General features: G+C 44.6%; 1 protein-coding gene across 1 annotated transcript in view; it reads left to right on the forward strand.

Moving 5' to 3' along the window:
* The first annotated feature begins 14,397 nt into the window (after window positions 1-14,397).
* The window catches only part of carm1 (coactivator-associated arginine methyltransferase 1), a 60,022-nt gene continuing 56,249 nt past the window's right edge, over window positions 14,398-18,170 (forward strand). The window contains exon 1 of the mRNA XM_084329580.1: window positions 14,398-14,580. Within this exon, the coding sequence (XP_084185706.1) occupies window positions 14,439-14,580 (142 nt within the window). The 5' untranslated portion in view covers window positions 14,398-14,438. The remainder of the gene's footprint in view (window positions 14,581-18,170) is intronic.

Consider the following 18,170-nt stretch of genomic DNA (forward strand, 5'->3'; position numbering starts at 1 on the left):
CACCAGACCTGTCCTCTCTCTCTCTCATTCACTCACTCTCTCATTTGCCATCAGGGCCCCCACATTATGGAACACTCTCCCCAAGTAAAGAGGTTAGGTTTGTCACGGCTTGTACAGAGAACCCAAATGCAGAACACAGACAAACAGGCATGTCTGGGTAAAACCCAAAAAGCAGGTGTATTTATTATGAAGAGTAGTCGCGTATCCAGGCAGGTGTAGGTCAAACACGGAGGGGGTATTCATACAGTCCAGGGGCTTACGTGGGGCAGGGTAGTCAAACAGGTGAGGGTAATACAGAGAATCTGATACTCAGACAGAGAGTAGACAGGCAGGTATAGAGTGTGACAAGGTTAGCTGATTCAGTGATGTTATTGAAGTTACTTCTAGAGGAGCATTTTTATCTACTTTTTTCTCTCCATAAAAAATGATGTCTCATCGTTACGTGTCTCATCGTTACGTGTCTCGTTACGTGTCTCATCGTTACGTGTCTCGTCTTTACATGTCTCATCTTTATGTGTCTCATCTTTACGTGTCTCATCTTTACGTGTCTCATCGTTACGTGTCTCATCTTTACGTGTCTAATCTTTACGTGTCTCATCTTTACATGTCTCATCTTTATGTGTCTCATCTTTACATGTCTCATAGTTACGTGTCTCATAGTTACGTGTCTCATCTTTACGTGTCTCATCTTTACATGTCTCATAGTTACGTGTCTCATAGTTACGTGTCTCATCTTTACGTGTCTCATAGTTACGTGTCTCATAGTTACGTGTCTCATCTTTACGTGTCTCATCTTTACATGTCTCATCTTTACATGTATCATCTTTACGTGTCTCATCTTTACGTGTCTCATAGTTACGTGTCTCATCTTTACGTGTCTCATACAGTTACGTGTCTCATCTTTACGTGTCTCATCGTTACGTGTCTCATCGTTACGTGTCTCGTCTTTACATGTCTCATCTTTATGTGTCTCATCTTTACGTGTCTCATCTTTTTTTTTTTTTTCTTTGGCCATTCCGCTGGCTCTTTTTGCGTTTATCGCATTTTCTCTGGTCAAGAATGACCGACAGAAACAGGTTGAATGGGGGTACAGATGGGGGGAAGACACTCTGAGAAAGTTACGGCTTTGTCCGGGAATCGAACTTGCTACCCCAGATCCGTGACGAGCACGGTTGTCCCCGGCGCCGAAATAGCGCTCGAGGTACGCGGTGAGCTACTGGAGCTCCCCCCACGTGTCTCATCTTTACGTGTCTCATCGTTACGTGTCTCATCTTTACGTGTCTCATCTTTACGTGTCTCATCTTTACGTGTCTCATCTTTACGTGTCTCATCTTTACATGTCTCATCTTTACGTGTCTCATCTTTACATGTCTCATAGTTACGTGTCTCATAGTTACATGTCTCATCTTTACGTGTCTCATAGTTACGTGTCTCATAGTTACGTGTCTCATCTTTACGTGTCTCATCTTTACATGTCTCATCTTTACATGTCTCATCTTTACGCGTCTCATCTTTACGTGTCTCATAGTTACGTGTCTCATCTTTACGTGTCTCATAGTTACGTGTCTCATAGTTACGTGTCTCATCTTTACGTGTCTCATCTTTACATGTCTCATCTTTACGCGTCTCATCTTTACGTGTCTCATAGTTACGTGTCTCATCTTTACGTGTCTCATCGTTACGTGTCTCATCTTTACGTGTCTCATCTTTACGTGTCTCATCGTTACGTGTCTCATCGTTACGTATCTCATCTTTACGTGTCTCATAGTTACGTGTCTCATCTTTACATGTCTCATCTTTACGTGTCTCATCTTTACGTGTCTCATCGTTACGTGTCTCATCGTTACGTGTCTCATCTTTACGTGTCTCATCTTTACGTGTCTCATCTTTACGTGTCTCATCTTTACGTGTCTCATCTTTACGTGTCTCATAGTTACGTGTCTCATAGTTACGTGTCTCATCTTTACGTATCTCATCTTTACGTGTCTCATCTTTACGTGTCTCATCTTTACGTGTCTCATCTTTACGTGTCTCATCGTTACATGTCTCATCTTTACGTGTCTCATCTTTACATGTCTCATCTTTACGTGTCTCATCTTTACGTGTCTCATCTTTACGTGTCTCATCTTTACGTGTCTCATCTTTACGTGTCTCATCTTTACGTGTCTCATCTTTACGTGTCTCATAGTTACGTGTCTCATCTTTACGTGTCTCATCTTTACGTGTCTCATCTTTACGTGTCTCATCTTTACGTGTCTCATAGTTACGTGTCTCATCGTTACGTGTCTCATCTTTACGTGTCTCATCTTTACGTGTCTCATAGTTACATGTCTCATCTTTACGTGTCTCATCTTTATGTGTCTCATAGTTATGTGTCTCATCTTTACGTGTCTCATCTTTACGTGTCTCATAGTTACATGTCTCATCTTTACGTGTCTCATCTTTACGTGTCTCATCTTTACATGTCTCATAGTTACGTGTCCCATCTTTATGTGTCTCATAGTTACGTGTCTCATCTTTATGTGTCTCATAGTTATGTGTCTCATCTTTACGTGTCTCGTCTTTACGTGTCTCATCTTTACATGTCTCATCTTTACATGTCTCATAGTTATGTGTCTCATCGTTACGTGTCTCATCTTTACGTGTCTCATAGTTACGTGTCTCATCTTTACATGTCTCATCTTTATGTGTCTCATTTTTACGTGTCTCATCGTTACATGTCTCATCTTTATGTGTCTCATAGTTACGTGTCTCATCTTTACGTGTCTCATCTTTACGTGTCTCATCGTTACGTGTCTCATCGTTACGTGTCTCATCTTTACGTGTCTCATCTTTACGTGTCTCATCTTTACGTGTCTCATCGTTACGTGTCTCATCTTTAAGTGTCTCATCTTTACGCGTCTCATCTTTACGTGTCTCATCTTTACGCGTCTCATCTTTACGCGTCTCATCGTTACGTGTCTCGTCTTTACGTGTCTCATCTTTACGTGTCTCATCGTTACGTGTCTCGTCTTTACGTGTCTCATCTTTACGTGTCTCATCGTTACGTGTCTCATCTTTACGCGTCTCATCGTTACGTGTCTCGTCTTTACGTGTCTCATCTTTACGTGTCTCATCGTTACGTGTCTCATCGTTACGTGTCTCATCTTTACGTGTCTCATCGTTACGTGTCTCATGTCTCATCTTTACATGTCCCATTCTTCGGGACATGTAACTGCAGGACAGCTATTTTTTGTCCTTTGTCGTTGTTATGTCTCCGTTTTCCCGGCTTTTACAAATGAAGTCGTCGTATGATCTCCTGTGGTTTGTTTGGGTCTGGTCAAGTGTGCCTGGTCGCAAGGCAGAGCGGCACCCTCTTGACCTCTGTCTGTCACGTCACGTCGCACCAGCCTACAAACAGCTGTGTAACGTTAGGGCTGTTCTGGAATATGATACAGAAAATATGACTAGTTATCGTAGTAATACTGACAATATAGTCTTTACTTGAATAAAGTATTAGATATAAATAGGTGCTTTTGCTCTCTCCCTCTCTCCATTTTACTCAGTTCATAGCCAAACTGTGAGCTTGCTGTCTCTCCAAGCCAATTCATGATTTGCCTCTTTGCAGGACAAAGCAGGAAGGGACGAGACACACTTCTCAACATTCCTACGAGGACGTCTCTCATCTGCCTCCTCGTGTACCGCGGCCACACTGAAGACAAAGAAGGATCATTTACATTTAGTCATTTAGCTGACGCTTTTATCCAAAGCGGCTTACAAGTTATGTACGACAAGTCATCAGGAAGGGCACAACTCTGAGTAACAATGTTCATCAAAGTGTTGAGTGCTACAGTGTAGGTTAGTATATTAGGACATGACAGTGCAGTAAGGTTAGTTAGGGTTAGATTATTATTATTATTATTATATATTTTTTTTCATCACACGCGCACCCGCACATACACATACACACACACACTCACTCATACTTGCATACACCAGACACGCACAGACCTGTGACTGGCAACTGAACTAGGCTATAATGTTGCCAAATTAGCTTGAATTCTAATCTGTTTATTGTTGCTGGCATGGGGAGAGAGATTAAAAAAACATGTTGTATGACCTAAAAGACAATGTTTCAAGAATTAAGAAAAACATTCACATCGTTGACCATTTATTTTATTTGATGTTTTATTTATTTTATTCTACCATGGATTAAAAAAAATTATTGGGCTTCACATGCCCTGCCATCATGAAACACTTCAATTTGGGTAAAAACAGGATAACCAACCAAAGGTGGAGTTACGGGATTCATTCACATGACACCAGCGCTTTGTGTTACTGTTGGAGGAGGGGTGGGCAGAAGGCTTCAGTCTCTCAGGTCTTTCACACTGGTCTGACTCACACTTCTGCTATCTGTAGTTAAGAGTTATTCACTATGAAAAAGTACCATCACTGTGTATTTTCTGTCGTTAAGGGTCCGTCACTGTTACGAGACTGTTACTCAATTGGTGTGTTTGCTGTTATAAAAGAAAAAGAAAGAAAGAAAGAAAGAAGTCAAGAAAAATAACTGTGCCAAACTCCTAATACTCAAGAAACAGGAATGGAGAGGTTTAGATTACTTGTAATGGGATTATAGTAATCTGACTGCAAAAAAAGGTTACTATAATCCTTCATAATTACATTACTACAAAATTACTAGTAACTACAAAAAAGGTCTGAGCACTTGTCACAGGATACTTTTGAAAAAGTGTGATCACTTTGTGGGTTACTTGGAAATGTGTTTGTGGGGGGCATTTAGATTGTGAGATTAAACACATTAACATAATTGTATGTATACTTCTTGAAGTAATGGTCAATAATGATTGTAGAGTATGACAATAACTGTTTAAAAATGTCTGTAAATTTTAATCGATTATCATGTTCACTGTATACTCTATGGAATTTTGGAGGCAAAGTTGTCCAAGCGACCCAGTGTAATCCTAAACAATATAGGTATAGTACTGAGTTTGAGTATTCCAGTGGATCACATTGCTGATTAGTTTTACACGGGTCATCAGTTAATTGTAATAGACCAATTTTTTTAAGTAACGTTAACTTTAGGTTAGCCTTTCCAGCACATCTAAGAAGCAAGAGTTTTTTTTAGCCTCACTACGTAACCTGATATAGCCTTAAAAAAACACTACCAAGGAATGCGAGGAGTTGGAACAACAGTAACACACTGACACTATAGTATGCACAAATATATTGTCTGTCTGTTATTACGCTGAAAAGAGGAAAGCATTAGGTGTAATAAAGAAAAAGATGACCATTAGCCTTAGCCTATAGTATTGATACATTCGATTGAAGGAACTTTTGCTGTAAAGACTTGTCAACACTATTGGCCTTTGTAGGGAAAAAAGCTGTTGTAATTGTATTTACATGATGGTACTATGAATCAAATAACGTTTCACCACAAAATGCTGTGTTGTGTTGATATGTAAACAAAGATGCTCTCAGACACCCACAAAAAGTTGACCCTACAATTTACAATTTAGTCATTTAGCTGACGCTTTAATACAGTCACCAGGAGGGGTCACCAGGAGGGGTACATCTCTGGTAGCTAAGGGTCAGTGGCATTGTTCGTCAAATGGTATCAAGTTGTGCATAGTAGTATAGATTATTAGCAAGATAGATAGTATAAGAATAGTAGTAGGGTACATAATATTAAAAAGATAGTATGTACAATTCCCCCCCCCCCCAAGATATTATTTCATATATTGTTTGAAGATGTGTGTTTTTAGTCTGACGGAAGATTGCCTGCTTCGTTTTGATGACCCCCCCCCATGAGCTCGGATAGGAGTGTGTCTGAATTAACTATACATCCCTGCACTCTATCTTCTGGCTGCCTCAAGAGACCATTGACTGGAGGTAGGAGGGAGCCGTTCCCCTCACTGCACAGTCTGCCAGGTCAAGGGCCTTCACAGACTGCAAAGACACCATAGCTTTTAACCACAATTTCATCACTCACTTTTTAATGGAAGATTCCAAGGTTTCCAATTGTATCCTATCTTTTATGGTGCTGGTAAAGGGGGGTAGTTCATATGAATGATACGGGCCATATATGACACTGCCATGACAAAATGACCATAGTTTGTAGCTCAAATTAAGTACAGGTTAAAGAAAAAAGATGTGCAGGATACAGTAGGTCAACATACAAACACATGGGGGTTATAGATGAAGCAGTACTGTCTATATGTATGTCATATATGTCCTGATTAATTGAAAATGGGGGACCCTGATGTAAACAAGACGAAAGTCTCTCTGGTCTGCATCCCCTTAACAATTGTGTGTATTGAGCCGTACTGTATTGTACCCATTCTGCAATCTGTTAATAAAGTTTTCAATCAATCAGGACATTTACTGTACATTGGAGGGGGTTGGGTTAGGACATTTACAGGGGCCAGTTTCGAATAGCAGTCTCCCGTAGGTGCTCCTTGAGAGTGGTTTTAAAATTCCTTTACATTCCTTTACAGCTGTGGGTAGGGCGTTCCACATTGATGTGGCATAATTGCGAAACGTGTTTAGTCCCTTGTTTGAGCCGAATCTGGGTTTAACATGATTTGTGGAGCTCCCTCTGGTGTTGTGGTCGTGGTATTCACTGACCTTTGGGAAGTATTTCGACATGTACATGGGTACCTTAGTCGTGTAGTGTATCTTGTAGACCAGGCCCATTGCAAGTTGCTGTACTCTGTTGTCTACTCTAAGCCATCCTAGGTTGTCAAAGTGGGCAGGGGTGAGGTGGGTTCTAGGAGTAAGGTCAAGCAGTAGTCTGACCAGTTTGTTTTGTGATGTTTGTAATTTTGTTTTTAGCACCATTGAGGTGCTTTGGTACCATGAGGTGCAAGCCATAGTCGTAGTACCCTTGAATAAGTGCTCCTGCCAGAGTCTTCAGGGTATTTTTGTTTACCAGAGAGGAGATCCGGTACAAGAATCTAGTTCGTTGGTTGACTTTTTTTATTACATTGGATGCCATTTTGTCACAGGAAAGATTAGCCTCTAGGATGGAACCTAGGTATGTAATTTCATCTTTCCTTGTGACAATATTGTCACCCACTGTAACTGAGAAGCCGTCGGCCTTGCTGAGTTTGTTATTTGAACCGAAGAGAATGGACTCTGTTTTACCCAGGTGTAATGATAGTTTGTTATCAGCGAGCCAGGTGCAGATTTTGCCTAGTTCCGAGCTGAGGGTTTTTTCAACCTGTAACTTGTTCTTGTCAGAGACCAGCAGGGCTGAGTCGTCTGCGAACAGGAACAAGTTGCAGTCACAAGCTGACGACATGTCATTTGCATAATTAGGGACAGTAGCGGTCCTAGTATGCTTCCTTGTGGAACACCACAGGTCCACAGCTCACTGGGAGGGGGGGGGGGGGATAGGGTACCGTTTACCTCCACCATCTGTTCTCTCCCCTCCAGGTAGGATTGCATCCAGCTCACTGATAGACTATCAAAACCAATTGCTTTTAGTTTGTCAATCAGAATGGAGTGATTGACAGTGTCGAAGGCCTTTTGTAGGTCCAGCATGATCATGCCGCAGTATTTGCCCACCTCCACCTCTTGTTTGATGTGGTCGTTCAAATAGAGAAGGCATAAGGGCGGCTACGTGGTGCAGTGGGCAAGGCGCTCTCAACCACGAATACTGGAGACTGGGCTCGAACAGGTTCGCCTCCCTGTTCGAGCCCAGCGCTCCACATTGCTTTCAGTTTAGCTGGTCGTCCGCACTAATACACATTGGCAGTATTAGGGGGAGGGAAACTGATGGGTGGGGATCAGGCGTTGTGGACAGCGACTCCTACAGGTCGGTTGGTGTGCCTGCGCAGTAGAATCAGGAAGCGACGGGGGCGGGGCCCCTCCAAAGCCCAGACCCCTGACTCTGAAAGATCGAGCCGCGCAGGTGGAAAGATGCGACTGCTGTTACCTCGAGTATCGGAGGGGACTCGTGCTATGTATGACTTAGTCCACATTGCAGCCGGCTTGTGGGAGGCATGAAACAGCGTTCAAAGAATTGGATGACACGAAAATTGGGATGGGAGAAAAATAGAAAATGGGAGAAAAAGTGGATAAAAAAAAATAGAGAAGGCATGTGTCAGTGGAGTGGGAATGGGGCGGACCTTCCTACAGGCGATATAGGCGGTCGCCTAGAGCGCCACCCAGAGGGGGGCGACAAAAAAAAAATATATATATATTATTTTTTTATTTGTATTTTTTTTATTTTTTTTATTGTGCAGTTTTGGCGCCCCCCTCTATATCTGCAACCATTATTTTTACATTAAAAAAATTCTAACATAAGGGAAAATGAGCCAAAAATCTAAAACGGTCGGTCGGTCTGAGCCTCAGCTTTAGGTGTTCACAGTCAGAACATGCTAGAGCGCTGTGCATTGATGGGTATCGGTCAAGTGTTTATAGAATTGAACGTTGAGGAAAGAAAGACTAACGTTAGAGAACTATGAAGAAAAAAGCCAAAAAAAAAAAAAAAAATATTAAAAAAAAAAGAAAAGAAAAAACATTTTGGGGGGGGGGGGGGCGCAGTGGTGAATCTCGCCTAGGGCGCCAAATGGGCTAGGTCCGCCCCTGAGTGGGATGTTCTGAAGCCAGATTTTTTTCCGCAAGGTACTTTTCGACCTGTTCGTATACTATTTTTTCCATGACTTTCGAGATGGAGGTAAAAATAGAAACAGGGGGCGGCTGGGTGGCGCAGCGGACTAAGCGCTCGTCACCAACGCAAGAGACACTGGTATCGAATCCGGCTGTCAGTGTTGCCTCCGGCTTGGCCGGCCGTCATACTGGCTCGATTGTCAGAGTCAGCGGGAGGGAAACCGGTGGGTGGGTCAGAGCGACTCCAAACAGCGACTCCTACAGTTCGGTCTGGGAGCCTGCACAGCGAGGGAAGGATCTGGAGGGAGGTAGTGTGACCTTCCACACGTTACACTCTCCCAGTGAGAGTCCGCGCTGCCAGGTGAAAAGAAGTGGTGGGCTGGGTACACGTGTCGGAGGAAGCAGACGGTAGGGGGTAGAGTGCGCAACGACCAGGAAGGGGATTGGGAATTGGCATAACGACTAACATTGGGAGGGGAGAAAAACGGAAAAAGAAGGGGGAAAAATATCATTAAAAAAAATAAAAATAGAAACAGGGCGGTAGTTGCCTGGGTCTAATTTGCTGCCCTTTTTGTGCAGGGGGGTTACTCTCGCAATTTTGAAGTCTTTGGGTACGTGTCCCTGTTTTATGGAGAGGTTTATTATGTGTGTGATGACTGGGGTGATGGCGGCTGCTGAGTCTCTGAGGAATTTGGAGGGGATATTGTCATGGCCAGTGGCCTTGTTAGGTTGGAGGGCGCTCAGTTTTTTGAGTACCTCAACTGTTGTTACCATTTCTAGTTTGAAATCGTCTTTGCGGACCCCTAGGTTATTGTAGTAGGCTATGATGTGTTCTACCCCAAAATGCCCTGAGTGGGTGGGTAGTTTATTTACCAGTGTTGTGGCTATGTTTGTGAAGAAAATGTTTAAGTAATTGGCCACTTCCAGCTTGTCTGTGATGAGCGTGATATCTGTCTTTATGTTTATATTTGAAAATCTGGTTTTAAGTTTTTTACTGCAGCCTAGTTGATTATTGAGTAATTTCCAAAGTTCACATGGTTTGTTTTTGTTTTCCTCAGGTATGTATCTCTATCTTCTTGTCTAACTCCAGGGTAGATGGCAAATAAGCTAATTTCCCAAAATGTTGGAGTTTTCCTTTAAAATCCGTTCATCCGGGTTACTGAGGTTGAAGGTTGAAGAAACATGGCTTGGATTCAAAACCAAATTCACAACAATACTCAACAACATGGCAGCCCTAAGAACCACCAGGGTTAAAAATCGCGCTGAGCCATGGATGCACATTGAAATGGCTGCTATGAAAACCAGATGTAGAAGGGTGGATTATCCCTGCTTATGGGAGTAGTAGTACACAGCCACCTGGTAGCAGGATACTATAGAATTGGATCTATAGGTACCCCCGTCTTTGGCCCGGAACGTCGTTCTGGAGGGCTTGCAGCAAGAGTGGATGGGGCCCAGGATTTACTAACCTGGGGAATGGTACTCTGGTCTCCCTCGCCTTCCAAGGCGGTCAGCAGTAGCTCCCCACACACTCTCACTTCCCCCAGTACCTCCGACAGCCCTCCCACACCCGGTGACTGTCAGTTCAATAGTGTTATTGGGCTTCCTTTTAAGCAGTACCCTTCCTTGACCACCGGTATAGACCCTTTAATTAATATACTGTGAATGGGGTGGAAGGGTTAAATAATTATGCAGTCACAGTATTTACCCAGGGGTTAGGTTAGAAAATGGAAGAAACAGACACACACACAGTGCTCCCAATTCTATCTACTTTATATTGAAGCCTGGGCAGTTTATCAGTTACAGGTTGTACTTCAGATTTATTCAGATAGCACGTATTCATAAATGGCACCGGGTGCTCTCACTGGTAATGTAGGGGAACACTATTCCCATCATAGGCACCGTGTGCTCAATACATTAATAATACCCTGCTTGGATTAGGGGAGACCCAGGCATAAAGTAGAGAAATCATTGGGAATTCAAACAACAATAATAATACAAAAATACAAAAGAAACCAAGTAAATGTGGGCCCACGTTACCAAAATAAAACCTACACTAAAGCCGGCTTATATTGTTTGGGGTACCCCTTAGACACTGGTCGTTAGCGTTCGCTTGAATGGACATTGATGTGGATACATGAGGTACCGTTCGTACTTAGCCAAGATGGCGGACCCACTCTTATCACCTCTCGTCCAGGTGACAAGATGGCGTCGGGCGATCCCGCGAGCACAGCCAGCGGGCTGGGGTGAACAGCATGGGCAGTGGTGAACTGGAGGAGCGTGCTGTGATGGCGACCTCTGCTGGTGGGGAGAGGCGTCCTCTGCGGCGTCGGGGAGACGTTCACTGCTGGCTGTTGGTTGCTGCTGTCGCGCGAGCTAATACTGTTGGCTACCCTAAACACAGCTAAACTGCGGGTCTGAATGCACCCTCCTGCTATATCGGTTGTACTACTAACGCAACGTGGCTGACTGTACCACCGGTCTTCAGCACCGCGCGCCCGGTAGTCTACTGGAGTCAGATGGAGCCGTTAGCAGCATGCTAATACACTGCACACTTACTACTATAACCCGTTAACTATGGATGTTAGTCCTTTGTTCTGTATCGCTTACTCACACACTATCGCTGGTACTTCTAGGATAACACGTCAACTAGCAAGTACTTCTTATCACCCGTCACTCTCCAACGGGGCTCTTCAACATCACTCCTTCAACTGGGCTCTTCCTGAGCACACACCCGCTGCGACTGTTCATGTCCGAGTACACTGCCGAAGAGAGCTTCCTGGTGCTCTGGCTCCCAGGTAATCCTCTCTTCCTCGTTGCTTCCCTCTCTCCTCCGCTCCACCTGCCACCACCGCCACACTGCCCCCTGCTGGCAACCGCCACTGATCCCACTCTAGGACCACTTCAGCACGGGAGAAAGCTGCTTCAATGTTAGGTCGCTTTCACATATAGTTTTGGTGGACTCGGTGCGGTTCTGGGGGTGAAGTTGCAACCAGTGGTGCAGTCGTAATATGGGAACTGGTAACATGCCACGCACGCGCACGCGCGTACTTAGCGCACAACGAATCGATAGAGCGCATCTTTGTGCGCGCGTACTGATCATCTAGTAACACGGCGTGTAACCGCGTGTGACCACGACTGCACCACTGGTTGCAACATTGTTGCATTCTTCATTTGGTTCGCCTGCATTCACACAGATATCTGTCAGGCGGACCGAGACCTTCTGAACAATGTCACGCGGTCGAAAAGGGCGCTTGTCTATTGGACAGTGGAAATGTGTGTGTGGCTGCGATCCTGTGTGCGCGCGCGCGCGTGTGTGTGTGTGTCTGTGTGTAGACTGCGGAGCCCTCCAGATCAGCGGAGCCGAGTTTTGACATGGCATTGATCCATTGTTCTATTGAAGCACATTACCACCATCCTCTCGCTAAACAACTTGTAGACCACGGTGTTTTTATGAGTGCCCACAAGTAGCTGTTTTATTAATAATATAATAAGCCGCGCTCGGTAATAATAATAAGCCGCGTTTTTTCTTCCTTCTTCCCAAGATGCACAGATATATTGATAGATAGATAGAGATTAGATGCAGTGTGCTTGTTTTGCAGTGAGTGCTGCGAGCAGTGGTAATAATAATCACTTCCTATATTTGGTTCGCGTTTGGTTCGATGAAGCCGAACCGAGACCGACGTTTTCAGGCGGACCAGAGTTCGACTGTTTGGTCCGCAAACCGAGTTCGATGCGCATTCACACAGACCCGAAAAACCGGACTATCGAATTCTGGTCCGAAAGTCCGGACCAAACAGCCCCTGTGTGAAAGCGACCTTAGTGTTAGTGATCCATAATGAAGCCGGAGAAGAGTAGCACCTCACCTCGTTATTAGACCGGGCGAGATATCAAAAGGAACACTGTCTATCACACTTTATACACACACAGGGAAAGTAACAGTTAGTCAGCACTTCTGAATACTTAGTAGAATATTCAGGATGCTACACAGAGACAAAAAATGCTCTGAGCTTCATAAAAGTCAGACAAAGCTTTCCAAAAGCTCAAACAGTGAACTCCAAGCCCACGTGGTTGAACAAAAAATTCAAAGAAACAGACTAAGAAATGACGTAAACACCATGATCAAAACCGCAAAAAGAAATGTCATCAATGACAAAACTGAGGAAAACAAAAACAAACCACGTGAACTTTGGAAATTACTCAATAATCAGGCGGCTACGTGGCGTAGTGGGCAAGGCGCTCGCCACGAATGACGGAGACGCTGGGCTTGCCTGTTCGAGCCCAGCGCTCCACATTGCTTTCAGTTTAGCTAGCCGTCCGTACTAATACACATTGGCCGTATTAGGGGGTGGGAAACTGATGGGTGGGGATCGGGCGTTGTGGACAGCGACTCCTACAGGTCGGTTGGTGCGCCTGCGCAGTAGAATCAGGAAGTGTCGGGGGCAGCGTGAGCCTCCCACGAGTTACTCCTCGCCACTGAGAGATCGAGCTGCGCAGGTGAAAAGATGCGACTGCTGTTACCTCAAGTACCGGAGGGGACTTGTGCTATGTATGACATAGTCCACATTGCAGCCGGCTTGTGGGAGGCAAGAAACAGCGTTCGTGACAGGGGAGGGTTGAATTGGATGATACGAAATTGGGATGGGAGAAAATATAGAAAATGGGAGAAAAAAGTGGATCAAAAAAAAGGAAATTACTCAATAATCAACTAGGCTACTATTACAAACATCACAAAACAAACTGGTCAGACTACTACTTGACCTTACCCCCAGAACCCACCTCACCCCTGCCCACTTTGACAACCTAGGATGGCTTAGAGTAGATGACAGAGTACAGCAACTTGTAATGGGCCTGGTCTACAAGATACACTATACGACTAAGGTACCCATGTACATGTCAAAATACTTCCCAAAGGTCAGTGAATACCACAACCACTACACAAGAGGAAGCTCAACAAATCATGTTAAACCCAGATTCGGCTCAAACAAGGGACTAAACACGTTTTGCAATTATGCCACATCAATGTGGAACGCCCTACCCAAAGCTGTAAAGGAATGTGAATCCCTACCCACATTCAAAACCGCTCTTAAAGAGCACCTACGGGAGGCTGCAATTCTAAACTGGGCACCGTAAATGCCCAAAACCCCCACCACCTCCTAATAGACAGTCTCCTCCCCACCACATGTATATATTCTCTCCCCGCCGTATGTATATTTCTCTCCCACCTACCCACCGACCCCCTCCAAATGTACAGTCTCCACCCCACTGTATGTATATTTCTCTCCCACCCACCCACCCCCTCCTAATGTACAGTCCCCTCCCCATCATATCTATATACTCTGTCAGGATCTATGGGTTAACAGACTAGTACTGTATATTTGAATACCGTTTATGTCACAAATGTATCAGTACTAAATACCTGTATGTCCCTATGCCATAAATGGCATGTATGTTGTGAATGTCATAAATGTCGATATGAATTGAAAATGGGGGACCCTGGTGTAAACAAGACAAACGTCTTTCTCTGGTCTGCATCCCCTTAGCAATTGTGTGCATTGAGCCGTACTGTATTGTACCCATTCTGCAATCTGTTAAATAAAGTTTTCATTCATTAATTCATTCATTCATTCAATGACCAAAAAAACCGTGACGTCGTAGCAAACACTAGTCGCCACACGGTGGCGCTATGGAAGCGGCCACTGCATCCAGTGGGGGAGAACCTCGCGATTGGAGGATTCATTGGAGAGGATTGGATGTGAGTGAGCGGCGCCACACTACGAGCAAGGCGAAAGCAAGGCGAGCTGTGTCGTCTCTTCCCCCCCAGATCGAAGATGGCGGTGTCGGTGTTCCCCGGCGTGCGGCTCCTCTCCATCGGAGACGCGAACGGAGACATCCAGCGTCATTCCGAGCAGCAGCCCCTCAGACTGGAGGTGAAAACCACACAGGACGCGGCTCTGATCAACCTCTCGAACGGTGAGCTGGACCCTCTCTGCGGCCCCGGGAACACGGGATGCTCGGCCTGGCACCGCCGGCCAATGCTACACAATGCTAACGGTCTACGGTGCCCGCTAGCCGGGGAGCTAACGTTAGCTCCAGAGACCACGTTGCCTCCCCTGCTCTTCTCATGAGAGCTTCATAAAAGTCTTAATTTAGTCGTTGGCCAGTTAGTGGTTTGTATTTAATTGACCTTTGTCTTGATAACGTCACGCACACAAAGGTTCGCTAGCTTTTGGCAGCTCGCAGGGGAAGGTAATTAAACATAGCATTTATTAACTAACGCTAACTAGCTATAGCTAGCAACACTGTCGTCTAACAATGTAGCCAGCGAGCTATAGCTAATGCGATGTTAATGATAGCTGTGGACCGACATGCCCCCGATATAGCTGGGTTCACTTCGCACTTCGTGTAACACAACAAACCCCGCTTTTCGCTATATAACTCATGTCTTTGCCCGTCATGACGCAACAGACCAGCTGGCATGTAGTGCGTCAGATGGATTCGTCTCATGTTTTTTTTTTTTTTTTTTTTTTATTAATGTGAGCGATATTGTGCCGGAGTGATCCAGATAACAACGGTGGTTAGCCGTCTAGCTGTGGCCAGCTCGTTTGTTTTGAAGTGGGGAGCTGCGGTCTAGAGGGCTCCAGCTACTGCTTCATGTGGACCAGAGGATCCACCTGCAGTGAAGTGGATATCTGGGGCTATTTCTTTACAATAGTAACTTAGTCGTTCTCGTGAATCGTTTTTTTTAGCGACAACGGGCCCAAACATTAGTTATGCATTCATCTTTGTTCTCATCGGAACAATAGCCGGGTCCCCCGCCTCCTCCTCCTCCTGTGTATAGCCATCATCATCATCATCGTCTCCCGCTCTGCTCCTTCGCAGCTTTTGTTGTGCTGTTGTCCCGTTGAGAAGGAGCAGCTGACGCCGAGTGGTTTGACCCACCGAGATGCAGAGGTTGAAGGACTGTGCACATTTATGTTGCTACTACTAGGGGTTTTCACTGGGTGGTCTTTTTATTTTATTTTTTATATCTATATGATTGCGTGATCCACACAGGCCCAGTGGCCCACACGCGTAATTTCCAAGCTAAGCTCTACAATGATGGATAAACGTTTCCATACCATGCACGCCCCATCAAAGGAATTCCACATAGACTTTTCAGCAATTCACTAGTATCCCTATATTGGTGTAGGGTTTTGGCTATTCTACGAGAAAATACAATCCCGAATTTCCTCAAAGGATTCAATAAAAGGAATATCTTATCTTAACACTTTGGGTGCCGGGAAACGCCTAAACACGTCATTCCCGGCCATGCTCAAGTTGCCGAAGACGCTTTACAGCGTCTTTGATATAATTATTTCAAAAATCTGGGACCGGATTCATATTTCCCCTCCGCTGGCCTGAGATCCACCAGGAGGACCCACTGAGCTCTCTGGCGGTTCAGGAGCGCCATCTGGTGGCCGATCGGCGCAATCGCTTAACAGGAAGTGCCGTAGAGGTTGTGCTGGTCGCCCGTATTACTTCCGGGCACTCGCTATAGGTCCCGAGGCTCGATCTCGACACACTACATAGCGATCGATTGCCAATAACTCTATAAACAACATGATTTGGACGTATATACCATTATACAAGCTGGAAATGGACCGGGTAAATCTACATCCCATAATGATAAAATTTCTACTCTACGATGATCGCCCAACGGCGCGCGGAGACTGGGGTGCGTTTTAGCGTGTAAAATTACCGTCTTCGACCGTCTAACTGCTAGGGGTGGACGGTATAAACGGTATACGGTATAAACGGTATGAATTTGCTCTACGGTATGGATTTTGACTATACCGTGTAACCGGTAGGGCAGCTCTAAAATAGCAATGACGTCATGTAACCACAGCGGGACTATTTCACTCGCATTTGCCCCTAAAAATAGATAGAATTAGTCATAGATAATAGATATGTGCGAACTGGAAAAAGTTATTTAGGAGGCTTCGCGCAGTGGGCGTGCCAGCCCCTACCGCACGCATGTAAACACGGGTCTAGTAGTCTAGTGGGATGGGACACGGGAGGAAGGCGGCGTCTCTCTGAGCTAACGTTAGCTTAGCTACCGTTACAAAATGACCCAGTCAACTATTCACTTTTAGTTTAATACATGATGAGGAATTGTCTAACCGAACGGTATCTAGTCGGCCAGCTACCGATAGCTCCTGACATCAACAAACGCTCCACAAAGTCTAGTAGAGACGTGTATGCTACCTGTTAGCTCACGTTAGCGCAAGTTAGTTCACCGTTCAAAACGAAATGTCCCATTGAACTAAATAATTCACTGAGGCGTTGTATTAACGTTATATATCCGGCTAGCAGTAGCTACAGATAGCTCCTGATATCAATGTCTTATAACACTGATTCGATGCGTATTCGAGCTGAGGGCTTGCTGAGCACAGTTAAGTAACGTTATGCCAATAGGGTCCAGGTGCAGCGCCGGAGAATCCTGGCCGTAGCTCTGCTCGAGGCTACTCGAGTATAGGTCCAGGTGCAGCTCCGGAGAATCCTGGCCGTAGCTGGAGGCTACTAGAGTACACACAGACAGTGGAGCTTGTTGCGTGGTGGCGATGTCTCGCAGATAATACAAGTACAAGTCTAATTATATAATATATATATTTTATAAAAAATAAAAAAAAAAATTATATAAAATAATTTTTTTTATCAAAAACGATGATACCGTGATATATACCGTTACCGTCTATGCTTCAAATTATACCGTGATATAAATTTTAGACCATACCGTCCACCCCTACTAACTGCTATGATCAACATTTGACCCACATTAGATGATTGGTATAACGCTGCCCACGGAATTATAAACGCCCCCTAGCCCATCCGGTCAACATCAGATGATGTGTAGTAACTTCTAGAAGTACGTCTAGTTGGAATTTTTTATATCGCGCTGATTGCCATAAAACTGTATTGCATCATCAATATAATGCATTTGGGGCTATAGATCACGTTCTGGAGAAAGCTGCAGAAAGAGATGAAAACATACTTATACATTAGACCATACTTTACTATGAATATGTGAATGAAAAAGTTTAACGTTGCTACACAATGAACAATACATATAGGACTTTGAATGGGCCCTAATAATGGCAATGTAGCAATAGAATTTAAAAAGTTATAGCCCTGCAAAGAAGGGGACTTTCTCTATAGACAAATAGAGCCGGCAACCTACGGTTGATAATGAATTTAACCCATGGCAGCCAAAGTGTTAATTCGGTCAACCCCCCCCCCCCCCCCCCCACACACTTATCAATTATTCCTAGAAAAATGCTACTATGATGAAGTTGGCCACATGTTCTTCTTACGTTATTGATGGCAAGCTGAGACAGCCAATATAAACTCTTAGCAGTGGTAAGGACTGTAAATCCAAGTGACATTATTAATGTGTTATTGCATCTGTTTGGGAATTATTGGTGGTGGCCCTCCTTGACATAGCAAATAACCGATGTGCACACAGCAGATTAACAAGAAGAATCTTTCTAATAAAACATTTAATTTAGGCTCAGAGCAATGAA

The sequence above is a fragment of the Notolepis coatsorum genome (assembly GCF_963971535.1).
Source record: "Notolepis coatsorum genome assembly, chromosome: 14".
Lineage (NCBI taxonomy): Eukaryota > Metazoa > Chordata > Actinopteri > Aulopiformes > Paralepididae > Notolepis > Notolepis coatsorum.